The following is a 24,017-nucleotide window of genomic DNA, read 5'->3' on the forward strand; positions in this document are numbered from 1 at the left end:
ACCCACATTTTACTGAAGATTGGCTCACACATTTAAAATAATTTTAAATGCAGATGGCTTAAGCTTTGTAGGAGTATGGTAGGAATGTATGAGTAAACGCCCTGATCTTTAATCCAACTTAGTAATAGACTTCTTAGAGTCATGGGACTTAGACCTAGCCCTAAGGAAAACTGTGAAGTTGCCTTTCGGGGCCCACACGCACAACTCCCTCACCTTTATTCCTGCACTACTGTGTCTGGCATCATCTTCCTTCCACTCGCCCCTTTATAAAATTTTATTTGCAAGAAAGAGCCAAAGAAACAAATACACTGAAATTACTAAAAAGGCTCAATATGTACTACATTAGATAATTTTTGAGGTTCTTTTTTGCTATGATATTCTGATTTCATGATAGTCTATGTTATTTTCCATTTAACAGAAGATAATATGTTAAGTCAAAGGAATGAAAGTCTAATTATGAAATTTCAGTGATTGCACTGTTCAAATGATACCACGTTGGTAGCCAGCTTCTTTTGGCTACTCACAAAACCAACCTTTGTTCTAGGCCTAGTAACAGTACCAGCTTCATATTAAATAATTGCATCCCCTTCCACCTAGTGCATTTTCTTCCCTAAATCTGAGGAAATTACTGGCTCACCTATCTCTCTGACATGAGATTTAAGATAAGAGAAATTTTGAGAAACTAAAAGGCATTAAAAAATATTGCAACTGTATAATAGTTAGAAAGCACGATGGATCAATAATTGGATCAATCAAGCTTTCCCATCAGAGGAGGTCTACATGTTCCTATCTAGAGGTCATATTATGAAGTAATGGAAACTTCTAGAAGACTTTCATAGGAATCCTAAATAATATAGTCAAAGATCATCAAGGTTTTTTAGCAATTCAACATCTTGAGGAAAAAACTGAGTCAAATTATCAGCTAAGTAAAATTTTTAGGAAAAGAGATACAGCTTGTGAATAATAAGCTATGTGCATTGGGCTTACTAGTAAAAGAAAAAAGCCTGTAAAAATTTGCAGCAAAAAATGCCCCAGAAAACCAGAAATAGAAGGGAAAAACTGAAAAATAATCATTATACAGAATATATGGTGGTAATTTAAAATGAAATACTTACCAAATTTTATGTCTTTTATCAAGCTGTAATGCTAAAAATACATCCTTTCCCATTTCCCAACTCTTACTCCAGTTCTTAGAGATTTCACTTATGGATAAAAAATTTTTTATAAATAATCTTATATTACCATCATTTTGTTCGGTTTTGTTTTCCTGAAACAGCTACCTATTCCTGAAAGCAATGCTTTCAGAAGGAAATGCCTGCCTCACAGTGTACTTGCTTGTAGTTTCTTTTCTCCAAGTTTCTTTGACCTAGGTCTCCCAGAGAAGAAATTTATATTTGAGGTTGAAAATAAAAATAATTACATGCATAGGGCCAAAGACAATTGTGGTAAAATTATTAAAGACTTACTCTTATCTAGATTTACCCCAAATGTGCTAGTAAATTACTGTGAAGTATGAGAAAAATGCAAAAGGCATGTTCTAAAGTTCCATTTAAGGAAATCAGCTTAGGCACTATTTCCAAACACTAATGGAACATTTAAAATCAGACACTGCTTAAAATGATAAAATAAATAAGTTAAAAATAGAAAATCAAGTACTTTCTCTATTCACTTTGAGCAAAAATCCCAAAGGAAGCTAACATCCTAACAGATAAAATACAAATTTAAAGTTTTCTAATTTTTTTCTAGGTATATAGGTATACAGTGATATTCTATGGCCATTCTCCCTTTTTAAATTTTTTTTTATTTCAGCATATGATGGGGGCTTTTTCTCCCTTTTAATATATGATTAAGATAGAAAAACTGAAATGCAAAAAAAAATTAAGAAGAAAATAATTCATTTTATTAAAAAATGAGCAATAAGTGGTAATACTGAATATAGGTCTGGGCCACTGTTTCTGAAGCAGGTACAAATGATGCATATTACTTATTTTTGTTATAATTTAAAGAGGTTTATTCTGAGCCAAGTGTGTGTGACCGATAAGCCTGGACCACATGTTTTTAAGAGGTTCTGAGAAAATATGACGGCAGTAGCTGAGTTACAATTTGTTTTATGTCTTTGTTGTTTTTGGGGTTTTTTTTGCAAAATAATTGCTTTTTATTTCAAAAAATGAAGGGGGTACAAATGTTTTAGGCTACATGGATTACTTTTGTAATGCTTGAATCCCAGCTAAAGGTATGCTCTCACCCAAATATTATTCATAGTACCTGTCAGATACTAGGTTTTTGCCCCTTCTTGTCTCCCCTCCCCATTGCTTGATCTCCACTGAATTCTAATTCCTTCTACGCACATGTGTGCTCACTGGTTAGTTCCAATTTAATAGCGAGTACATGTGGTGTTCATTTTTCCATTCCTTTTTTTATTTCAAAGTACTATAGGGGTACAGAATTTGTGAAGAATGCCCCAATGCCAATCATAGCAATAACAAAAATAAATAAATGGGACTTGATTAAATTAAAAAGCTTCTGCACAGCCAAGGAAATAATCAACAGAACAAACAGACAACCTACAGAATAGAAGAAAATATTCAGAAGCTACATATCCAATAAAAGACTAAGAACTCGGTACAAAAAACTCAAGCAAATCAGCAAAAAAATGTCATACAACCCCATAAAAAAGTGGGCAAAAGATATAAACAGAAGCTTTTCAAAAGAAGATAGACAAATGGCTCATAAACATGAAAAATGCTCAATATCACTAATCATCAGGGACATGCGAGTTAGAACCACAATGAGATATCATCTTACCCCAGTTAGACTGGCTTTTATTAAAAAGTCCAAAAACAATAGATGCTGACAATGGATGCAGAGAAAAAGGAACATTTATACACTGTTGGTGTGACTGCAAATTAGTACAGCCTCTATGGAAAACAGTATGGAGATTCCTCAAAAAACTGAAAGTAGACCTATTGTTCAGTCCAGCAATCCCACTACTGGGTATTTACCCAAAGGAAAAGAAGTCATTTTATAAAATTCGAATGTTTATTGCAGCACAATTCACAATTGCAAAGATGTGGAATCAACCCAAGTGCCCATCAATTCATGAGTAGATTAACACAATGTGGTATTTGCATATCATGGAATACTACTCAACCATAAAGAAGGATGAATTAAGTCCTTTTGCAACAATTTTGATGGAACTGGAGACCATTATCCTAAGTGAAGTATCTCAAGAATGGAAAAACAAACACATATACTCACTGTTAAACTGGAACTAACTGATGAGCAAACATGTGCATAGAAGGAAGTAAAACTCAGTGGAAATCAATCAGGGAGTAGGGTGTAGGATGGGATGGGCAAAAAACTACCTAATGAGTACAGTGTACACTCTCTGGGTGATGGCACACTTATAACCCTGATTCAAGCCTGATTACAAAAATGATCCTTGTAACCAAAACATTTGTACCTCTTTAATACTTTGAATATTATTCTTGAAAGGGCCTTCTTAGTTATCATGAATGATTAAATAATTTAAAGACTTCTTGCAAGTAAGGTAAGAAAGTTTTATGAGCATTAAAGGTGCTATTCAACCAAAAGAGCAATTCTCCCCGCCAAAGTAAAATAAAATGTATGTTTACATCAAGAAATTTAGAAGTTGATAAATACCAGAACTGAACATGTACATTATAATTAAACTAATTTGGGGTGTAGCCTTTGGACAAATTCATTACTTTAGAGCCCATCTTATATTCACTGGAGCCCTTTTTCAGTGATTCCCAGCAAATCAAAATCTTGAAACCTACCTTCAAAGGGATGGGATGACTTTAAGCTGAAGCCTTTTCCATAACTAAATCATATTAAAAAGAGTCCAAGATGATTTTGTGATATGTTTTAAGTATGTTCATATTGATAACAAATTGTAGCAAAAGCCCAGGGTTTGTAAGAAACATAGAAACATTTTACTTGTCATTTTCTCCTTTCGATTTCACCTGACTGGTATGTTTATCTCGCCCATAGACCAAAGAAGACAATTGTTTAATGAGAAGTAAGGCAGCAGGAATATGGTGATGGAAAGATAGAGAGCCCCAGCTCTATTCCAGGAGCTGAGTAAAACAGCCAGCATTTCCCATCACAGGTAAATTAACCTAAAAAAATACAACTCACATGGTAGTCAATGCGTTAACCTCAAAAAAGACATGGACTGGAGTGTGGGAACGCAGGCTCCTAGATGGGGCCCCACTGGCAACTCTGCTGTGTTTCTGTTTAAAATATCTCACAAACAAAGAACTAAGTCGAGAGAAATTGTAAATTCCAGTAGGTAGCAATGTTCATGGGGCTTTTCTCTTTTCAACACTCCCCAGTCTGTTTTGGTCCGTGATTTAATAAAGCAACAGGTACAACAGCCCTGAGCTCCTCACTACCTGGTGCATTTAAAGATACTCCTAGCTGTGTAGGGGCCTGCCTTCAATATCTTCCCAGCAGTGCTAATAGCTATAAATGGGGCCCATATTTTGGGGGGAAGATATAAATTATATTTATGGTGAGTAGAATGAGGGAAAAGATTAGTTTGTTTAAATATTTCATAAATATCTTCATTCTCCTCCTTTCTCACTGCCATACAGGCCCTCTGGGTGACAGTATCAGAGTGACAAACCAGGCGGACAGTTGGCAGAGGGACCAAGACGTTTCAACTATTCTTAGCCCATATAAAATATCAAAACCTCTCTATTTTATATAACTGATCATAGAAGTTCTTCCACATAAGACACTTTTCTATGTATCAGTTAATCACAGTGGTATACAAAGTAGGACTAGAAAATAAGACTAATACCATATGCAAAAGAATTTGTCACTGCATTATTCTTAAAGCACTTATATTTGACTTAATAAAATGTACAACCAAAATACTTAATTATTAATAATTTAAGTGCTCTATTATTAATATTTAAGATCCCGTGATTATCCAGATAGTTAAGCACAAAGTCCTGGGAGAGAGGGGGGTTAGTATGAGAGTTCAAGGAAGGGACATTGCAGACATTTCCTTGGTAACAGTCTTTATATGTATAGCTTCAGTCCACATCTCTGAAAAAACCAAGTCATTCAGAACAGGGAACCAGATGAGCTAACAATGGCCAAGAGGCCATTGGATATCACAGTTTTCACATCTCCACGCTAAAAGTTAAAATAGGAATAACTTCTTAAGGTCACAATGGCAATTTTATTTTTTGTAAGGAAAAGATGGAATTGAAAAGTTTAAAACTTATGAAAAATTCAATTTGAAGAAATTTAATAAAGCTTTCCTTATGCTTTTTGCAAGCTTTGTAGATGTATGTAATTAGTGAATTCTAGATAAATGTCTTTAGCATGTCAAAATTTCCTCTTAAAAAGAAGAAAATCACTGATAATTTGAAAAATAAAACTTAAATTATAAGAGAACCATGTTTTTCTATTTCGGGTGATAACTTTTGTATTTTTGGCTCCATGGCTGCCTAGCACATTGTATTCAATTTATTTAATCTAAGTAATTGAACACCTGTACTAATTCACAAAAATATAACCTGCAACAAATTATATTTCTTTTGATGAACACAGAATTGGATTCAGCATCTGGGGTTGACTCAAACTGGTTTACAATTTTGTTATCCCTAATTATCAACCTTAGCTGGGGGTGAGAGTAGGGGTAGAAAGGGGTGGGGTAATATTAATGTATTTCTAAGGTTGTTGAATTTATTTAGATAACAAGTAGCAACTCATGCTACAAAAATCAAATTTTATAGCAATGCTAAATTACAAATTATCACAGAAGTCATCTTTTTAGTTGTTGAACTTTAAACATAAGCTTTATTATCTGCTAGGCACAATGTAAGTGAATTCCTGTGGCCAGGGGACTTTTAACTTTTGAACTTCGTGGCATTTATGGGGGAGAAAACAAACTAACAGAAACAAATAAACAAACAAAAAACCCTGCCCCTTGGAAAGAATATAAATTAAGATACCAATGACTGTATTATTTAATGTTTCACTTTCTTACTATGTATACCAAATACTACGCTGTATGTTTGTGCTGGAATGCACAATCGGAATCAGTATTGAAATTAGTATATGAAATATTTTAGATGTAATCATACAAATAATACATTTCTGAGAATCTGCTAGGATCTATCTAGTCTTTATTTTTTTTCTGTGTCTGCTCCAGGTTGATCTACTTCCCAGTTTGTTACTGGCTATAGCCGATAAAATATATATTTCAAATATTTACTGGTTTCACTTACTGAGATCAAAAGAATTGTACCCTGTTCTTGGTTCCATGTGATTGGCTGCCTAAAACAATGTTCATTAACTAGACTGATTCCCTCCTTTAAGTGACTTACTGTTTGAGTTTTGTGGAAATCCGGGCAAGGAGGATGGGCCGTTCATCCCGGGGAGGAGGACTGGAGGGAGGCCGGGGAGGCCTGGGTAGGCCGCGGGCAGGCCGATGCCGTGGAGGGAGCTGCTGTCCATCATGCCCGGCTGCTGGACCGTCAAGCCCAGCACGTCTGAGGCTTTCTTTATACGATCCAGCTCTTGCTGCGCCATCAGCTGCCGGACGGTGGTGGGAGCTAAGTAGTCCTTCTCGCGGTCCAGCTGACTGCCCACAGTCTCCCTCACTTTTGAGATGTGCTGTTTGGAGAAGATGTGATCTCGGATGGACAAGCGGGCGGAGTACTTTACCCCGCAGAGGGTGCACTCTGGCTTGGCGCCTTCCGTTCCACCCTGGTTGATCATGAAGGGCTTCCCGATGTTAATTTTAAATTTCTTCTCCTTGGCCCTGGCGTTTTGGAACCACACCTGGACCACGCGCTTGGGCAGGCCGATCTCGTTCCCCAGCATCTCACACTCTTGCATGGTGGGAGTCCGGTAGTCACTGAAGCAGGCCTTGAGGACCTTGAGCTGAAGATTGCTCATCTGGGTCCGAAAGCGCTTGTGGCCCGGGCGCTCGTTGCTCTTGGATTTGAAAGGGTTGTTGGATCCGAACGGGTTGGGCGAGCTGGGGTCGGCGATGCTGGAGGTCTCGCTGCGGTCCGCGTTGTCATCGGGGTCGTCGGTGATGTAGAAGCTTTGGTCGTGGTCGCCGTCTTTGTCACCGAAGTGGATGGAGGGGCTCGTGAGGGAGAAGAGAAACTTGTCGTCGCAGACCTCCGCGGTGGGCGTGGGCGCGGATTTGGGCACGGCGCCGTCGAGGGTCTTGGGCTCCTTGGGAGACAAGGTGGGCTTCGCGTCCCCGGAGCTCCCCGTGGTGCTGTCCATCTCCGCCGCCCCCTCGTCGCCCGTGGTGGCGTCGCTGATGGCCGTGTTGATGGACGAGGTCTCGTCGAAGTCGGTTTTGCTTTGGTCGTACCCAGCCTCGGCGGGAGGGGCGTTTAGGTTGTCCGCGTCCTCGGCGCACTCCGCTTTGAAAGAAGAAGGGCTCAGGAGGTTCTTGGGCGACAGCTCCGCCGTCTTGCTCACGGGCGTGGACACGGTGGAGGCCAACTCGTTCTCGCTCGACAAGTCCATCTTAGCCAGCGGCAGGGGCGGATAATCGAAGTAGATGTATTTCTGCGGGCTCTCGCCGCCGTCCTCCGCCGCGACCAGCGGGCTCGGGGGCAGGCTGTACCCGGCCTGCTTCCCCTCGTTCCAGTGCCGCGAGCGCACGTGGCTTTCCAGGGCCGACTTGGCCTTGAACAGGGCTCTGCAGAACGGGCACCGCTTGTGAGACTGCGCGGGGCCCACGGCCCGGAACTGGCCTTTCCTTTCCCGCGCGCGCGTGTTCTGGAACCAGACCTGCACGACCCTCTTCTTCAGCCCCACCTCTCGTGCGATGTGATCGAGCATTTTCCTGGTAGGGTTGGAGTCCAACAAGTACTTCTCGTAGAGTATCTCCAGCTGCTCCGGGGTGATGGTGGTCCTCAGGCGCTTGTCGCGGTGCTGGTCCTCGCCGCTGTTCCCGCCCTCCTTCTCGCTGCCGTTGGTGTCCTCTTTGTCGTCCAGTTTCCTCTTCAGGGAGGCGGCGACCGCGGCGGGCGCTGTGGGGTGGGAGGAACTGGGCTGGGGCGGCATCTGCGCGAGAGAGCCGCTCAGCAGCTGTCCGGCCATCAGCGGGCTGTTGGGGTCGAAGATCATGTAGGGCATGTCCATGGGCCTCTCCAAGAAGGGCGAGTGCAGGAATTGGTTTTGAGCAGCGAGGAAGTGCATGTGCTGGTGCTCCTGCCAGAGTTCCAGAGTTGGGAAGGCAACGGTACACTGGTCACATTGGTATTGTAGTAACTGTGGAGGTAGACTGTTCTGGAGAGAAGTCATGGAGATTTGCAGCGGACTGGAAGGGACCGGGGTTTGGGAGGCCGAGGGCGGCCTTCCGATGAGCTGGGGTTGTTTGGGTGGCTGCGGCTGCGGCTGGGCTGCAGACGCCTGCGGTGGGTCCGAGGAGGAAGTCGATGCTAATGGCAGGGCTGTTTTGGTGCCTTGAGAAGGGGGACAGGGGTCACTCTGCTTTGGCTTTTCTGTGGGATATTCAGGTTTTGGAGAAGTCTTCTCGGGTTCTGGCTTGGGTGACGGGATCAGCGGGGTGCTAGTCCCAGAGCCAGAACTTGCTGGAGGGGCAGCAGTGGTTTTGGCTGCATCTGTTTGGCCAGACACTGTGCAGTGCTTGTACACCACTTGGTCGGTGGCATCCATGGAGTCTTCCGTTTGGCTTTCATCTTGGGCATCATCATCTTCATCCTTATAACACTGCTTTTTCTGATGCGTGATCAAGTCAAAGATCCTGGGGAAAACCACATTGCACTTTTTACACTGGTACTGCATGTTGCTTGTGCGAATATACCGTTCATTTGTGAGTTCTCGTTTTTCATTATCTTTAGTTTCTGCCTGGTTTTCGTAACTCTTGCGTGCTTTCTGGCGAGCATTCTGGAACCACACAACAATAACCCGGGTCGGGAGGTTGAGAACAGTGGAGAGTTGTTCTATTTCATCATCTTTTGGGTAAGCGTTTGTGTCAAAAAAGTCTTGTAGAACCCTAAGCTGGTAGTCAGTAAACCTCGTTCTAGAAGACCTTTTACTGAATGACGCATCAGATTTGTAATGTTCTAAAGAGGTGGGCTGTGGATCAATTCTGATATCTTCCAAAACCGTTATAGGGGGGTTACTGAAGTTGTATGGAGAATCCTTATTTCGCTGCCGTTCCTTAAACAGCGTATTTCGAAACCAGTGTTTGATAACTTTCTGAGAGAGGCCAGACTTCTCTGCCATTTCTTGGATCTGTTCTTCACTGGGAGAGTTATTGATGTCAAAGTAAGCCCTCAGGATTTTTAGTTGATCATCTGTAATTCTTGTCCGCGGGCGTTTGAACTGAGAATGCCTTAAGAAGTTGGGATCTAATCCGAGCTGCTGCTGGCAGAGCTGGGTGAGGTCTGCAGAGAGCGCGTCCATCTGCGGCAGCTGCAGGGCAAGCTGCGGAGGAAGTGCAGGGTGCTGCACAGGTTGCATCATGATGGAAGGAAAGAGTGGCAGGTCCAGAGAAACGGGCAGCTGGACCTGTGGGGGCGCAGAAGGCGGGGGAGGAGGGGGAGGGGGAGGGGGAGGAGGAGGCGGCGGTGGCGGGGGAGGAGTGGGCGGTGGGGCCTGCAGAGGAGTAGACACCGTGTTGGGGATCTTCACGGGACCCAGAGAAGGCGGCTGCGGAGGAGCAGGAGGCAGGGGAGGAGGGGGAGGTGGTGGGGGCGGCGTTTCTGGTGAAGATGGAGAAATTGGATAAAGCTTGTCATAGGCCTCCCTGTACTGACGGGCAAATTTTTCTAGCGCTCCATATGGAAAAAATTGCCCATGTACATGTTCTTGGTGACTCTTTAAAATAAGCACATTGGAAAACAATTTACCACACGTTCCGCATTCCAGTTTGTCGGTGTTTTCGCCTTCACCACTTTTGCCCTTCTTCTGTACCTTCTGCCTGTTCTCATTATACTGAATGACCAGTTCAAAACCAAAGTTTTCCAATAAAGCTTTGGCTGCATTTCCTCTGGCCCCTGAAGCTATTCGGGGTGGCAGGATGGACGGTTCTAAGGATTTTTGCTTCTTTGTGTCTTTGCCCTCTTTGAGGCCTTCCCCTTCACTTATAAATTCTTGCTTTGGTTTTTCTGGCTTTTCAGCAATCTCCTCTGCCTCCTTATATGACGGCATGTCCTTCATGATCTGGCAGTCTGAGCTCGCTATGTTGCTTTGCTCTTGTTTCAACAATTTGCTTGCCTGCTGCTGCTGCTGCTGCTGCTGCTGCTGTTGCTGCTGCTGCTGCTGCTGTTTTTGAGGCTGCAGCTGGGGCTGTGTGGCTTGGTATTGTTGTGCTTGTTGCTGTAGTATCTGGAGCTGAGTTTGGCCAACGTGATGCTGGGTTTGAATCTGCTGCTTCAGGTCTTCGAGCAAGGAGCCAGCCATTCCCGTCATGCCAGGCATACCAAACGTGGCAGAGCCCGGCAAGCCCAAATCTGGCCCCAAGCTAAACTCCGTCCCAGGGATGTAGAAGGGAAAGAGAAACTGAGGCTGCTGAAACTGCAGCAGTGCTTCCGGGGTCATAGGAAAATGAGGCAAAAAAGCTGGGTTTAGAAACTGAGGCTGAAAGAATGCAGCTTGCTGTTGTAACTCGTGCTGGAGTTGCATCTGAATTTGTGCTGGTGACTGTGGTGGGTGATGTGTAGGTTGAGCAGAGATTAATTCAGGAGTTTGCTTTTTATTTAATTCTTTGGCATCTAAATGGGTATCTTTGCTGTTGACTGCTGCTAAACTCATGGAATCTAACATCCCTTGGCCAGGGCTATTAACGTTTGCTGAGATGCTGTGCCCACCAGCCACGGGACCACTGGGCTCCAGCTTTGCAGCCCTGGCCTTTGTCTGGTGGAGCACAGACCTCATGTGGATTTCCAGCGTCGAGCTTTGGCTGTACGCAACATTGCAGATGCTGCACTTGTAGGGCTTGTTATCGGTGTTGCTGTTGGTTTCTTGCGGGACAGGGCTGGAGGCTTCCTGCAAAACCTTTTTCAATTTATGCAGATGAGAAACCGAATTATAATGGACCAAGAGAATGTTCTTTTGGGTGAATGACTCTTTACACACTGTACATTTATATGGACGAGATGGATCGAGGAATTTTTCCATTGTAAAGTTGGGCCCTTTTCTAAAAGGTAAGGTCCGCTTTGGTTCAGAGCCCATGTCATCTGGAATAGAGCTACTATCACTTCCTACAGGACTCGCCTTCCCTTCATGGTCCACCTCGTACTCTCTCTCTATTTCCTGCTCCAGGCCGTGGTCATCCGGGGCCATAGTTTCACTCTCTGCCCACAGCTCTCCGTTCATGGGCAAGGAGGCATACAGCTGTTGAAGTTCAGCTTCGCTCAGTTCGGGGTGACCTGCTTCCAGGTGTTTTTTTAAAGCCTGGAATGTACGGAAACTACGCTGGCAGAGGTTACACATTGTCGCAGCCCGGATTGCATGATACTGGGAATGTATCTGAAGCTTCTGCATAGTTTTAAAAGCCAAGCTACAGTGGTTGCAGCGATACTTATAGACGTGGCGGTCAGAAACAGAGAGTGGTTGCCTTTTTTGCTGTTCGCTTAATTGATCTTGCAGTGTGTCAGGGATTTTCACATCCTTACTGCTATTTTTATTCCATTCCGACACTTCCGAAGGTTCTTTAGTTGGTTTCTGCTCCTCATTCTTTATTTCCACACTAGCCTTTGAATCCTCAAGACCTGCCATGCTTTTGTCATCCATAGGACTTTCACCTGTTAGGAAAAAAAACAGACCTTTTATAGTAAGAAAACCTACTGCTTAAAGGTCAATAAATATTGTAAATAGGAGCCTTTATTTTTACATTTATTACATTTACTTTATTTTTATATTTATTTTTACATTTCTGCCTTAATTGATTTTTTTGAAGAAATGTTTATTGAGCAACTACTATGTGGCAAGCACTGAATGTGATATTGGGCACATAAAGGTAAATAAGAAATCACCCCTGACCTCAAGGAAACTCAGGATAGGAAAGAAATAAGTCAAAAGTTATTACAGTATGCTGCAATGCTGCAATCGCTGTGATACCAAGTGCCATAACCTTGATGTTCGGGAATTAGAACACACAGAATATTTTGGGGCTTCTGATACTTGGGTCCCCAAGATCAGTTACAGAATACCAGATACTAATGCCTTGGAAAATATGGCTCTTGGGACTGTTATACATTTTTTCCCTCTGCGAGTTAAAAAAAAAAAAAAAATTGATAGTAACAATCTTCAAGTACCCCACCACAAATGCAAGCTCCTGAGCATGTTTTCCACAGATCTCAATTACAAGCTGGCATACCTGAATATTTCCCAGACCCCTCAGCTGTTATGGCTGCAGGTGTGTCCCGCTCTGATTTCTCGGAGGTGGCTGCTGGCAGGAGCATACTGTTTGGCATCATCACATCAGGGACAGGCACCTTTGCAAACCAAAGGGATTCATGTTAAATGCATCCCAGAAATCACAAACTTCATCACATCTTCCATTTGCCAGGAGCATATCCCATTTATATTTTTTTAACCAAAGCAGGACATTTTGTGGATGTCACAGTCTAATGCTACCCCTTGAAATTTCAGATCAATGCTGTGGCAATGTCATAATCTTGTTTTCTTTTTTTTTTTTAATTAGGGAAGATTTCTGTAGGTTTAATTTTTGATAATGATAACCAAGAAAGTTTGAAACTCAACATCCTTACATGAGTCTTTTGATTAACATTATAGATATAAGAAGAAGGCTGAAAAATATGTTATTAACTCTGCTAGGCCTTGTATCGTATTTTTTTTTTTGCTAAGCAAAAGAGACCTCAAATGGGCCTTGCCTATGACAACTATAACACAGTCCATAAAAGACCTCTAAATAGCTCCGAGGAAATAAATTTCTATCAATCAATAGTTATAGATTTTGTATTGATGCCCTTACACAGATTCTGTCACACGTGCACCAAAATTTGGTATCCTTACTGTCATAAGCAGCTTCTCCACACAATCCGGAGACACACTGTGCAAATGCGTCAGATGCAGCTGGAGGTGCATTTTGTTGCTGAGGACGTCCTGGCAGAGAGGACAGCAGATGACGGGCTGCACCGAGTGCTGTGACAGGACATGCATCTGGATGCGACTTTGGTCCCTACTATTGTAGTTACAATAAGGACACTGATAGAACTGGAAAACATCGAATACACATGGCCACTGTTAGTTAATGTATTTTTTATTGATACATAATAGTTGTACATATTTATGGGGTACATGGGATATTTTGATATATGCATACAATGTGTAGTGATCAAATCTGAGTAATTGGGATATCCATCAGCTCAAACATTTATCGTTTCCTATGTTGGGAGCATTCCAAATCTTCTCTTCTAGCTGCTATTTCAACATAGTTAATGCATTTTTATGACTGCTGAACATTAGAAGTAATACCAAGAGTTAATTCTATTGCCAACTGCAATATCTACATGCATTCAACAGCATGGAATCATTTGGGCCTTTGAAACTATCAAAAGCAATTTTTAAAAAAAGATTTATGCAACAAAGGGGAAAAAAAAAACGTGTTTACCTGTTCATGACAGAATTTATTGTCCTCTGTAGGTTTTGACCTTTTTGTTGTAACATCCTCTTCTTTTGCCAGCAGGAGTGGCTGGGTGCCCCCTGCCACACTGACTTTTAGCTCCTTCTCTGGTGTGATTATCCCTGATTTCCCCCCAAAATAGAAAAGCTCAATTTAAAAACATTTATAATGTCAAAATCAGAAAAATTATGTTTTTCCAAGAATTATAACCCTAAATTCACTGAATCATAGAAAGAACCAGACAAGCACTTGTAAATGATGCTAATCTCAAAAGGCAAAAAGCACACTTCTTTTTGTCCACCAACTAAGTGGACTTCATAAATATATTTTAAAATGTACTCCTGTCTTGTGTTTAGATAACCTTAGGTGGCCTTGAAGGATTCATCAATAACATGTGCTCTCTGGTGTCTCCGAATGCCTTTATCACATTAAAGCAAATCTACTCCCATTCACAAACACTAATTTCAAAAATCATTATTTCTACTACTGTTGAATTACCTATCTCTTTTCTAAAATTCTTAGGCACTAAAAAGATTTGAAAATTCTTAGAAAAGGTGACTGGTTATAATTCAGAAACTCAAATAACATTTTTATATCATGAATGGATTTAAAAATTGAAAAAATTATAAAATTAACCAAACATAACATATCTGCTTCTGCTATTAGTAGTGATTTACTCTTTGCTGTAGCTGTTTCAGCAGTTGGCTGTATACATAACATGATAGTACAAATCTCTAGAAGATGATTGTTTTATGAGGTTAATCCAAATATCTAGTGTTAAAAACGATTTAAAATTTTGCCTAGATGAGCAACGTAACATGTAGGAGCCTCATACACATCAAAGAAAAGAGTGTGATTCTAATTTCCCAATCTAACAGAAAATTCTTTCCACCATCAATTTGCCCGATAATCTCCTCTGTGAGGCTAGATATTACAGCGACATTGGGTAGGCATGTCACATACATCTCACGACAAACACAAAACCTCATTTACCAGCCATTCCAATCTCATCATAGCGCGGCATCATCTGACCTTTTTTCTGCTGTTTATTATGAGTATTTCTAATTTTAACTTTCAATTTTCACCATCTTCCAGTCAATTTGCAACTAAATTATTTCCAGGGTGAGGACACTATCACTGGACAACTGGGTGCAAATACATCTTGAAATGCAATGAAGCTAAACCATTGATTGCTATCAGATCCCACGTAAATATATAGTCCAGGCGTAATCTGATTGTATGCTGTGCATGAAGATTTATCTTGATTTTTTTTTCAATCCACATACGGTTCATATAAATGAACAAATTGCAACTTATTGAAAAATAACCCAGTTTTAATTTAGAAATAAGGTCAAGAATATTATGGAAACAAAGTAAAAAGAAACAAAAAATAATACATTCTGTTTCTACACTGGATAGAGATTCACATTTTACACTATATAAATAATTTCAGCAATTTTGAATTTCGAAAAAAAATTTAAAAGAGCGATTCCATAGAGATCAAAATTAAAATAGAATTTAAATGACATAATGATAATAATTATTATATATTCCCTTGGGGTTTGTGGTAGGTAGATACAGAATTTGTGAAAAATTTTCAACAGATTACACTGATACTAATTTCTAGATTTATAAACACTAGACTTTATTTGAATTGGTACATTTGTCCTCTATCTACATCTACTTTGGAAAAATTTAGATTCTTTTTAGGTATTTGAAAAATCTAATTTATCAGATTTGCACTTGAATAAACTTAAATTTAAGATAGGCTGAAAAGTTTCATTACATTGATTTAAAAGTTATGCAAGTATTTGATACCCAAAGATATGTCAGAACAGGAATGTTTATCTTATAATTAATTATGGAATCAAAAAAATATATTTTTTCTTTCTCAAAACAGAGTATACTTTGTGCTATTATTTTAAAAGTATTAAAAACAAACATTTAAGAAAGCAATATATTTAGTATTTAAAAATAAAATATATTGCTTAAAGTGTCAGACTAAGTTTCATAAAATGATTATTACATAAATCAGCAAATGTCTATGGCCTGCCTTCTCCTGTGAGATTTTTCTTTAAAAGTTCTCCCATTAATAAGTAAGAATATATTTCCTTAAGAGAATAATACTATGTCATATCCCCTTATCATTCTTTTATAAACATGGTGGAATTGAACATGACCAAATAATAAGTCGATTCACTTCCCTGTGCTATCAAAGACTGTCACACACAAATTAAAGAGAATTTCCATGACTGTTGCTTGCAGGCCCTTCTGATCATCAGAAATAGAATAAACCTTTCAGAAACTTCTAAATCTATTAAATGTATAGCTATGGATTTATTTCCATTAGCATGTATTATATGTATTTTATTCTAATATTGATTTGAAGGATCAAAAAATGTATTGATTTCAAGGTTTAAAACATTTTACTAAGCCTATACATTGGTGTGCATATTTGGTATAATTAGTACCATTAAGAATATATTGTTTTTATTTTATGCTTATTAATAGTCGCCAAAAATATAATTGCTTTTGAATTTAGTTATGTTCTGTGTTGCATCAAGAAAGTAAGAGCTAACTTTTAGGATCACTAATCACATGGCCATTGCAGTAAGTGTTGGCTATAGTATTCAATCCAGTATATGTATGTCAACTTCAACATTTTGGGGCTAATTTAGTTAATTAAACCATAATCTTAATATAAACTAGGAATCTCTTAAAGTCCATTTTATTTGAAATTTAAAAGAAGTTATAAATAAAGGGTAGGCTACCTAGCTTTAGTTAGGCAACCTAGAAATGCATGCTGTTGATAGTAAGAGGAAGCACAGAATGCTGAGATGTGATAACACAGGATAAAAAAGGACTATTGAAGATGAAGGTGGTCATCAGAATTATTTGTAAAGATGATGGCAGCTACATTCTATGTGTTATGGCTTTTATATTCAAAGAGGTGCTATCTCAGGTTTAATATTACAGCATCTGTGGTAAATTATAGGAAATCAACTCTGGGTCTTTTTTATGAATTATGTTATCCTGGAAATGTCTTCTATAAAATAAGGACCAATTAATTTTAGAAAGGTTTTGATTAAGTTTTGTGATTGCTCATAGTTTACGTCTGCAACTTTATTTGAAATAAACCCCGTTTGTTACCCTAGACCAGAAAAAATTTTGAAATGGGATTATAATTCATTTTGTTTTATTAAGGACACCACAATATTCTCAAAGAACAATGTCATTTTAATGCATTTTAACTAAAAAATGAAGTCTAATTACAAATAAGCACTGCCAAATAGATGAGTCAATGATTATCTGTCAGTTATGGGATTATTTAACTTGCATGAGATTGCTAATATAAAAATGGCATAATTCATTTCAATGCAGATGCCGCCTACTTAATAATTTTCAATCCCTAATATACAGAAGGTTGTAAAATGGTTTATACTCATAACAAGTGAGAAAAATCCAATAACACGCATGTACTCAAAGCAAATCTTGAAAAAACAATAAAACAAAATACTGAGTTATTATTTATGAGTCAATGTGTTTGGTAAAGTTTGAGTACTATAAAACTTGAACATAACAGAAGATGCTATTAAACTCCAAGTAATTCTAAATTATAATTACTGGTACAGTATTCTTTTTAATGAGACTAGAATGAAAGGATAATTTTAATTGCAATAATGAAGGTTAATTTCCATCTTTCCTCATGTTTACTCCCTTATTAAAAAGTGGTCCCCTTAGCCATGGCAGAGACATATTACATTTTCAATGCAAATGTATTAATCTGGATAAACTCTATATTAATTCTTGTACCACACAGAGCTATAATTTGGATTATAATTAATCTAAAGTGGCACTAGATTTAAATGACAATATAAATGAGGCATTAGAAGGCTTTTCTATTATGAATGAATATTCAACAAATATAACAAGCACATTGGCAAGTCTCATTTTGAAAGCTCTAGTCCTACTGATTAATGTCAGCAACATAGTACAACAGCTTACACACACATAGTCTTCCTAACATGTTAATTCCTTCATGTCTAAAAAATTCTTTTTAAAGTGGGGTCAAACTATTTTCCCATCTAACATATTAAGATAGTAATTCATTTGTAAGTTTGCTAGCATTCTTTTTTTATATTTATGACTGATGTAAGGGAAAAATCCATTTATTTTACATATATATATATGTGGTTAATCATTAGAAATATTTACAAAGAAAAATATTCAAGTAATAATATTTTTAACCAAATAAGATTCAAGTTAGAAAGCAGAAAACTTTGTTCAAAGTTCATGTTCGTTGTCAATCACAAGAACTGTCTTGAAGGCTGGGCGGTTTCAAAGCTAAATATTTGCATCTCAGCAATTGCTTTCAGTTGGTCCTTGCTTAAAGCCCATTTTCATCCCTACAGATATACCTGGGGAGGCATTTCTACAGGGATAAAATTTGTTTTAAATAACTACCATTATACAATGGTCTGTATCCTCTCATACACCCAGTCTTGTCTGGCTGGTACAATTAGGTGCCAAAGGAAGGAAAATAACTCATCAGGCCATTAGGGAGTGATGGAGTCCATTACTTATGCAGAGCAGTAAATGGCCCTGCTAGTGGAGATAGAGCCCCCGCATCTGTGGTATGTTCCAAGCAAGACTCTTTCCTCCTCAGTGCTAAGATTAGATCCATTTTCAAGGGATTCCCAGAATCCATCCTTTACAAGGTACTAAATATTAGATATTTAAAACCTAGCATAATGTCATATACCTAAGTATTACGTGGACACTCAATGAACACTAATGTAATATTTGTGTGTTACTCATCTGAAGAATAAGAAAGATATATACTCTGTTTTAGTGCAGATATATAATCTGCTTTAGTGCTGTGTGAAAGATACCACTGAATACTGACAGAATCCTGCCTTCCCTGAACCAGCCAAGCAGCTAGCTTTGATGAGGTCCATCATAAAGAGTGAATAAACTGACCACTTTGCTATTTCCGATTTTTTCCAAATAAAGTTTCGATGCTACTACCCTTCACATTAACTCTAGGTGCTTCAAATTCCTTGTCAGTAACCCCAGGAGCCAATTTACTAATATACAGCTATGACATCTTTTTTACATTGCTTTAGGCTCAATACCAACCTTAGCTCCTCTTTGTTAAAATCAAATTAGAATCATATGTTAGATACTATATCCCAGAAGCAAATTTCAATGCCACTTTTCTCACTGGACTCCTTAAAGAAATTTATCATTGAACAATGTGGGGAGAGGAACAGAGAGGACCTTCAGATAATTTTTGAAGGGAATAAAAAAAACTTAGCTATGCAAAGACTGATTTACAAATATGGGATGATTCAGGTTTAAATAAGCTTGCATGTAAAAATCATATTTTTTGCACAACCCAATGTCTTCATAGTGAATACAAGCTTCTTTATATGCGGCTGTCACTGGAATTCAAGGAAAAGATAGATGACTACCTGAAACTAATAGGCTTGAACCCGTTTCAGCACTTCTTCTGCTTCAATGAGTCCAACATAATAAAACTAGGTATAGCGTGCAGCAAAAGTAGCCAATGTAATATTCATTGCGACCATAGATTTCCATCTCATACATACAAAGCATGGATGAAGTCATATATTTGCCAAATCAAACACAGAAAAAGCCTTAGGTATCCACACCAGATGCTGGCCTAGGGTTTGTTTGTGCACAAGTAAATGTCATGACACGAAGGTTTGTTTTCAAAGACAGTAGCTTTCATTACTGGGATTTGTCTATTCTAGAAGATCAAAATTACCCAGCACCTAATCCCTTTTCAATGATATTTCCTCTTTCTTAGGCTGAATCATCTGTAAACTTTTTCACTGGATTTTGTTTGAAATGCCTCAAATAGATGCCCTGAAAAAGGGCAAATTCCTGAGTGTAAGTTGTAAAAAAAAAAAAAAAAAAAAAAAAAGCAAGAAAAAAATGGCATTTATTTTTAGGGTTATGTGGTTTGGGGGGAGGGAATGCATGTGACTGAATGACAAAATTCGAGTGATATCTAATCCTGTGCTTATGAAAAATTAATATGCCATCAGAGGAATCACAAGTATAGCTAAGATTAATGAAAGACGCTTAAAAAATTACAAGCACACAAACTGATTTGATTAAAAAATAATCTCACTGGTCGTCCTGTAATATTCTTCAACTTATCCACATCTATTCTGTCAGATGGTTATGATTAAAAATAGGTCAATGGGAGGCTACTGATAGAAATCACATGCAAAATGCACATGCAATGAATAGTAGTGGGAATGTTCAGACAGTTTAAAATGAATAAAAGCTTTTAATAAGCTTTGCAGGGGGTGGGGGGGTTGAAGGAAGGGTTGATTGCGGGGAATGGGTGTAGGGAAATGAAAGGTGAAAGATTCTAGCATCTTACCAGAGTCTTTATTAGCGATTTTGCCCTCACTATTGTCTTTGTCACTTGTGTCTTTCTCGTCATCCTCAGCCACTGCTGTAGGCTTAGGAGCTCCTTCTGCCTCCTCACTTTGTTCTTCTGTTAAGAAAGCAGACCAGTCAATAGAAATGAACCTCCCCCCCCCAAAAAAAAGCACACATTGAAATAAACTAAGTGATCACTTGAAACTTTGCTATTTATGAATGTCTGCAGATATGCATACCCAAAAGAGAATGGAAGTTCATGCAAAAGTCTACCTTAGAGCATGCCGACTGTAGCTATACAAATTTATCTAAAGCAATTTCTTTTGTATCCATTGAGAGCCTCTGTCTATACTAAATCAAAATAAAACATTTTTTAGCATAGTTTAAACTGATAAAGGATTTAAAAACTGGGTTTAAAGCAAGTCTGTGATTTCGATGGTAGAACCTTGCAATGACATGAACCCACTGTTCCATGGACTTGGATAAGTGTCAGAACAAATGAGATTCTTAGAAAAAAATCCTTAGAGAAATAATGTGTTAACAACAGGTTAAATATAAGACAGGTGTTACTCCTGCCTTTAGACTCCAGAGCCCAGAGGAATTCCTTGTTAGAGTAACTTTGGAATTTTGTTAGAGTAACTTTGGTTACGTTGGGGACTTTTTTTTTTTTCTCTGTAGGGGGAGCTATACAGGGCATAGGACATAACAAAGTATACTTCTTCTATGACAACCCCATCACCCCACACCTCATTCATGGGTTCACACCGGCTAGATTACATGGAAATCCTTATAGTAACTCAACCCTATTTAATTATTCTGTAAATCTTAGCTATGCCACTGCTGCTGGATTAATCTGTTTATGCAGTTAGCCTCTATGCTGGGGCTGTGTAACACTAATCCGTGAAAGGCCCACTGTTCTCTTTCATCCTGCGATCATTTGTCTCTCACTGTGTTGATGTCACATTTTAATGAATTTTTAGCAATCTGAGTAATGCCAGATAACCAGGCTTGCAACTCCCCACAGCATGGCATGCTGTTTTCATTGCAGCACAAAAAATAAAAATCGTACTCCCCTGTTCAGGTAGGAATTACATAAATTAGGAGAAGAAGGTAAAATGGGATTTGAAGCACCAGGCCGCTCAATTTCATAACATCTTTAATGACCATATAAATTAACCCTGGAAAGGCAAAAGGTCATCAACACACATTTGCATACACTCTTCTATTTGCTTTTGATAAGCAGAGCTTTTATGCAGAGAACATGATACAATTAACCCTTCAATAACCATACAAAACGCTGCTATGGACATTTTAAGTGTCAAGCATTAACTGAAAATTACACACTGAATAAAATTTTCATTGCAAATGCTATAGTGATTGAAAGGGGAAATCGTGGCCCTCTCCACACCCCATGTTTTATTAATAACGTTCTGACAGCAGAATGAAATATCCACTGTCATATGTAGCAGCTGAGCACACACAAAAAATATTCTATTTAGTGCCTCACTTGCCAGCCATGCTCTGCAACTGTATGAGCAGGAAGACAACAGAGGGGGACAGTTCTGGGCTCAACAGGAAATTCCAAAAAGCTAAAGGGAAAACAAGGACATTTATACATCCAAAATAAGAGTTTGTTTCATCTGGGAGTCCTCAAATGCACCATATAAATCCATTTTATTCCATTTCTACACTTTGCCTTCGCACAAAAAGCAGATAAGAGGCCCTTGTTTAGGTGGTCGGTCATCTGAGAGTTTAGGGGAAGCTTTCCTTTCAGGCAACTACACATGGAAATTTTACTTTAAAAAGTGAGAGAATCAACACTTCTGGTTCTAGCCTGCTTTCACCCATCAGTGATAATCACTGAGCAAACGCAGGCTTCCTTCCTCCCGGCAGAGGCCAGGCTGGTGGTCAAGCTGGCTTTGGGAGGCTGGAAGGCTGAGATCACAACTGCATTGGGCTGTGTCCCTCCCAAGTCCACACCCGTGATGTGACACCCAGTGTCAAGCCCACGACCTACGCCAGCCCATGGCAATTACTTTTCAACTCATCCTGGGGAAGGGATGCAAGACTTCTTTGAGTAGATTTACTGGACCTTTCCCCCAGGGCTGGAAAATGAAGTGTCAGAGTGCTACTGAGTGTCCTTATCTTGAGGGGACATAAAATTGTAAGGGCTATCGCAACTCACATTAATAAAACATTGTGTGTCAGGAGAAGAAAAAGAAAATTATGAAGGCACTAAAATAAAGGCTACAGTATAATCTGGGTCTCATCAGACAGATTTTGCAGGGTCCTCTTCTTCATTTTCTGGTATGTGTTTTAAGTGTGAGAGAAATTCCCAGACATGTTCTTCTATACATCACTGTGGTGTCTGACCTCAGCCTGACCCTGGCAACAGTTTGAGAAATCTGAATGTGAACAAAGACTCTGTGTCAGCAGCAGGGAAAGATTGTGGGATAGACTCTCGCCATCAACTTAATCGCAAACAGCAGTTCTGAGGCCATAACTTTGCCGGGCTCCTCCAAGCCACAACTCATAACCTTTAGCAGTGGATTCGCCTGCAATGCCCTGCTTCTGTGACTATTTTCCCCCCTCTCTCTTTTTGAGTTCTTCCTTTGAAGTAGGCAGGCAATTAGCTCTAATGCTCAAGCAATTCAGACCTGTTTTGTGGTTTAGAAGGCGAAAGCTGTTTATTACAGGTAGGCTCTTTGGAGCCATAAGGACTTTGCAAATTTTTAATCATGCAAAAAATAATCAAAAGGTAACTTACACACACCATAAAGTTTCATATAAGTCAGAATAAAAGGTCACTTTTATTCTCAAAGAGAGTTTTAGAAATAAATTTCACATTCATTATATAAATAGACTTTAGAGTCAAGAGTACGAATGTGAGAAAGCACTTTCTCTAGAAAAACTGGAGGTTAGGTTTTGGGGTTACGGGAGGGAGTGGCTACATTCTAATTTTCAAGTGCCACATTTCCCCAACTGTAAAATACCATAATATATAAGATGCTTTACAGGAAAAAATATATATGCCATTAAATATATATATATATAACATTAAATGTATTAAAGAGAACTTTAGAACTGAGGGAAATACATTATGTAAAATTCCAAAACAAAGATGATAAAGTGTTTTTGAGACAGAGTCTCACTCTGTTGCCCAGACTAGAGTGCCATGGAGTTAGCTTAGCTCACAGCAACCTCAAACTCCTGGGCTCAAGCAATCCTTCTGCCTCAGCCTCCCAAGTTGCTGGGATTACAGGCATGTGCAGCCATGCCTGGCTAAATTTATATATATATATATATATATATATATATATATATATATATATATATATATACTTTTAATTGTCCAGCTAATTTCTTTCTTTCTTTTATTTTTTCTTAGAGATATGGTCTCGCTTTTGCTCAGGCTAGTCTCAAACTCCTGAGCTCAAATGATCCACCCACTTCGGCCTCCCAGAGTGCTAGGATTATAGGCATGAGCCACCACGTCTGGCCCATTTTCATTTGCATCAATAAGTCTCTTCACTAATGTATTACATGCAATAAAAATGAAAATATTAAAAAGCATTTCATAATACTGTCATATTATGAAACATAATGTAATGTAAACATATAATTATGAAACATATAACATATGAAGCATATGTTATACATATATATGTATATAGCATATGTATATACCATATGCATTTTACATTATTCTTTTGCCTCATGGAATATAGAAAATATAATATCAATTTGTATATTAATTTTTATGATACATATATACTTAAGCTTAAAATGTGCATTAGGGTCCATCCAATTTTCAGACAAATGATAATACATTTTTAATTTTGATGTTTCAAAACAATAGAAAGAAGAAAAAATACTTTAGCCTTATAATAAAAAATGAACTTTTCCCAGCATTTTTTACATGCCTAAAATGACAATGTTATAAGTTATTCCGTATATACACATCCAC

General features: G+C 38.9%; 1 protein-coding gene across 3 annotated transcripts in view; it reads right to left on the reverse strand.

Moving 5' to 3' along the window:
• ZFHX4 (zinc finger homeobox 4) overlaps nt 1–24,017 on the reverse strand; it is a 179,048-nt gene that overhangs the window by 6,088 nt on the left and 148,943 nt on the right. For all 3 annotated transcript variants that reach the window (XM_012739180.2, XM_012739178.2, XM_012739179.3), the window contains exons 6-10: nt 20,049–20,165; nt 13,619–13,752; nt 13,021–13,221; nt 12,362–12,479; nt 6,369–11,786 (exon numbers count right to left, since the gene is read on the reverse strand). In XM_012739180.2, coding sequence (XP_012594634.2) covers nt 6,369–11,786; nt 12,362–12,479; nt 13,021–13,221; nt 13,619–13,752; nt 20,049–20,165 — 5,988 coding nt within the window. The remainder of the gene's footprint in view (nt 1–6,368; nt 11,787–12,361; nt 12,480–13,020; nt 13,222–13,618; nt 13,753–20,048; nt 20,166–24,017) is intronic.

Source organism: Microcebus murinus, chromosome 7 (genome assembly GCF_040939455.1).
Source record: "Microcebus murinus isolate Inina chromosome 7, M.murinus_Inina_mat1.0, whole genome shotgun sequence".
NCBI classification, from domain to species: domain Eukaryota; kingdom Metazoa; phylum Chordata; class Mammalia; order Primates; family Cheirogaleidae; genus Microcebus; species Microcebus murinus.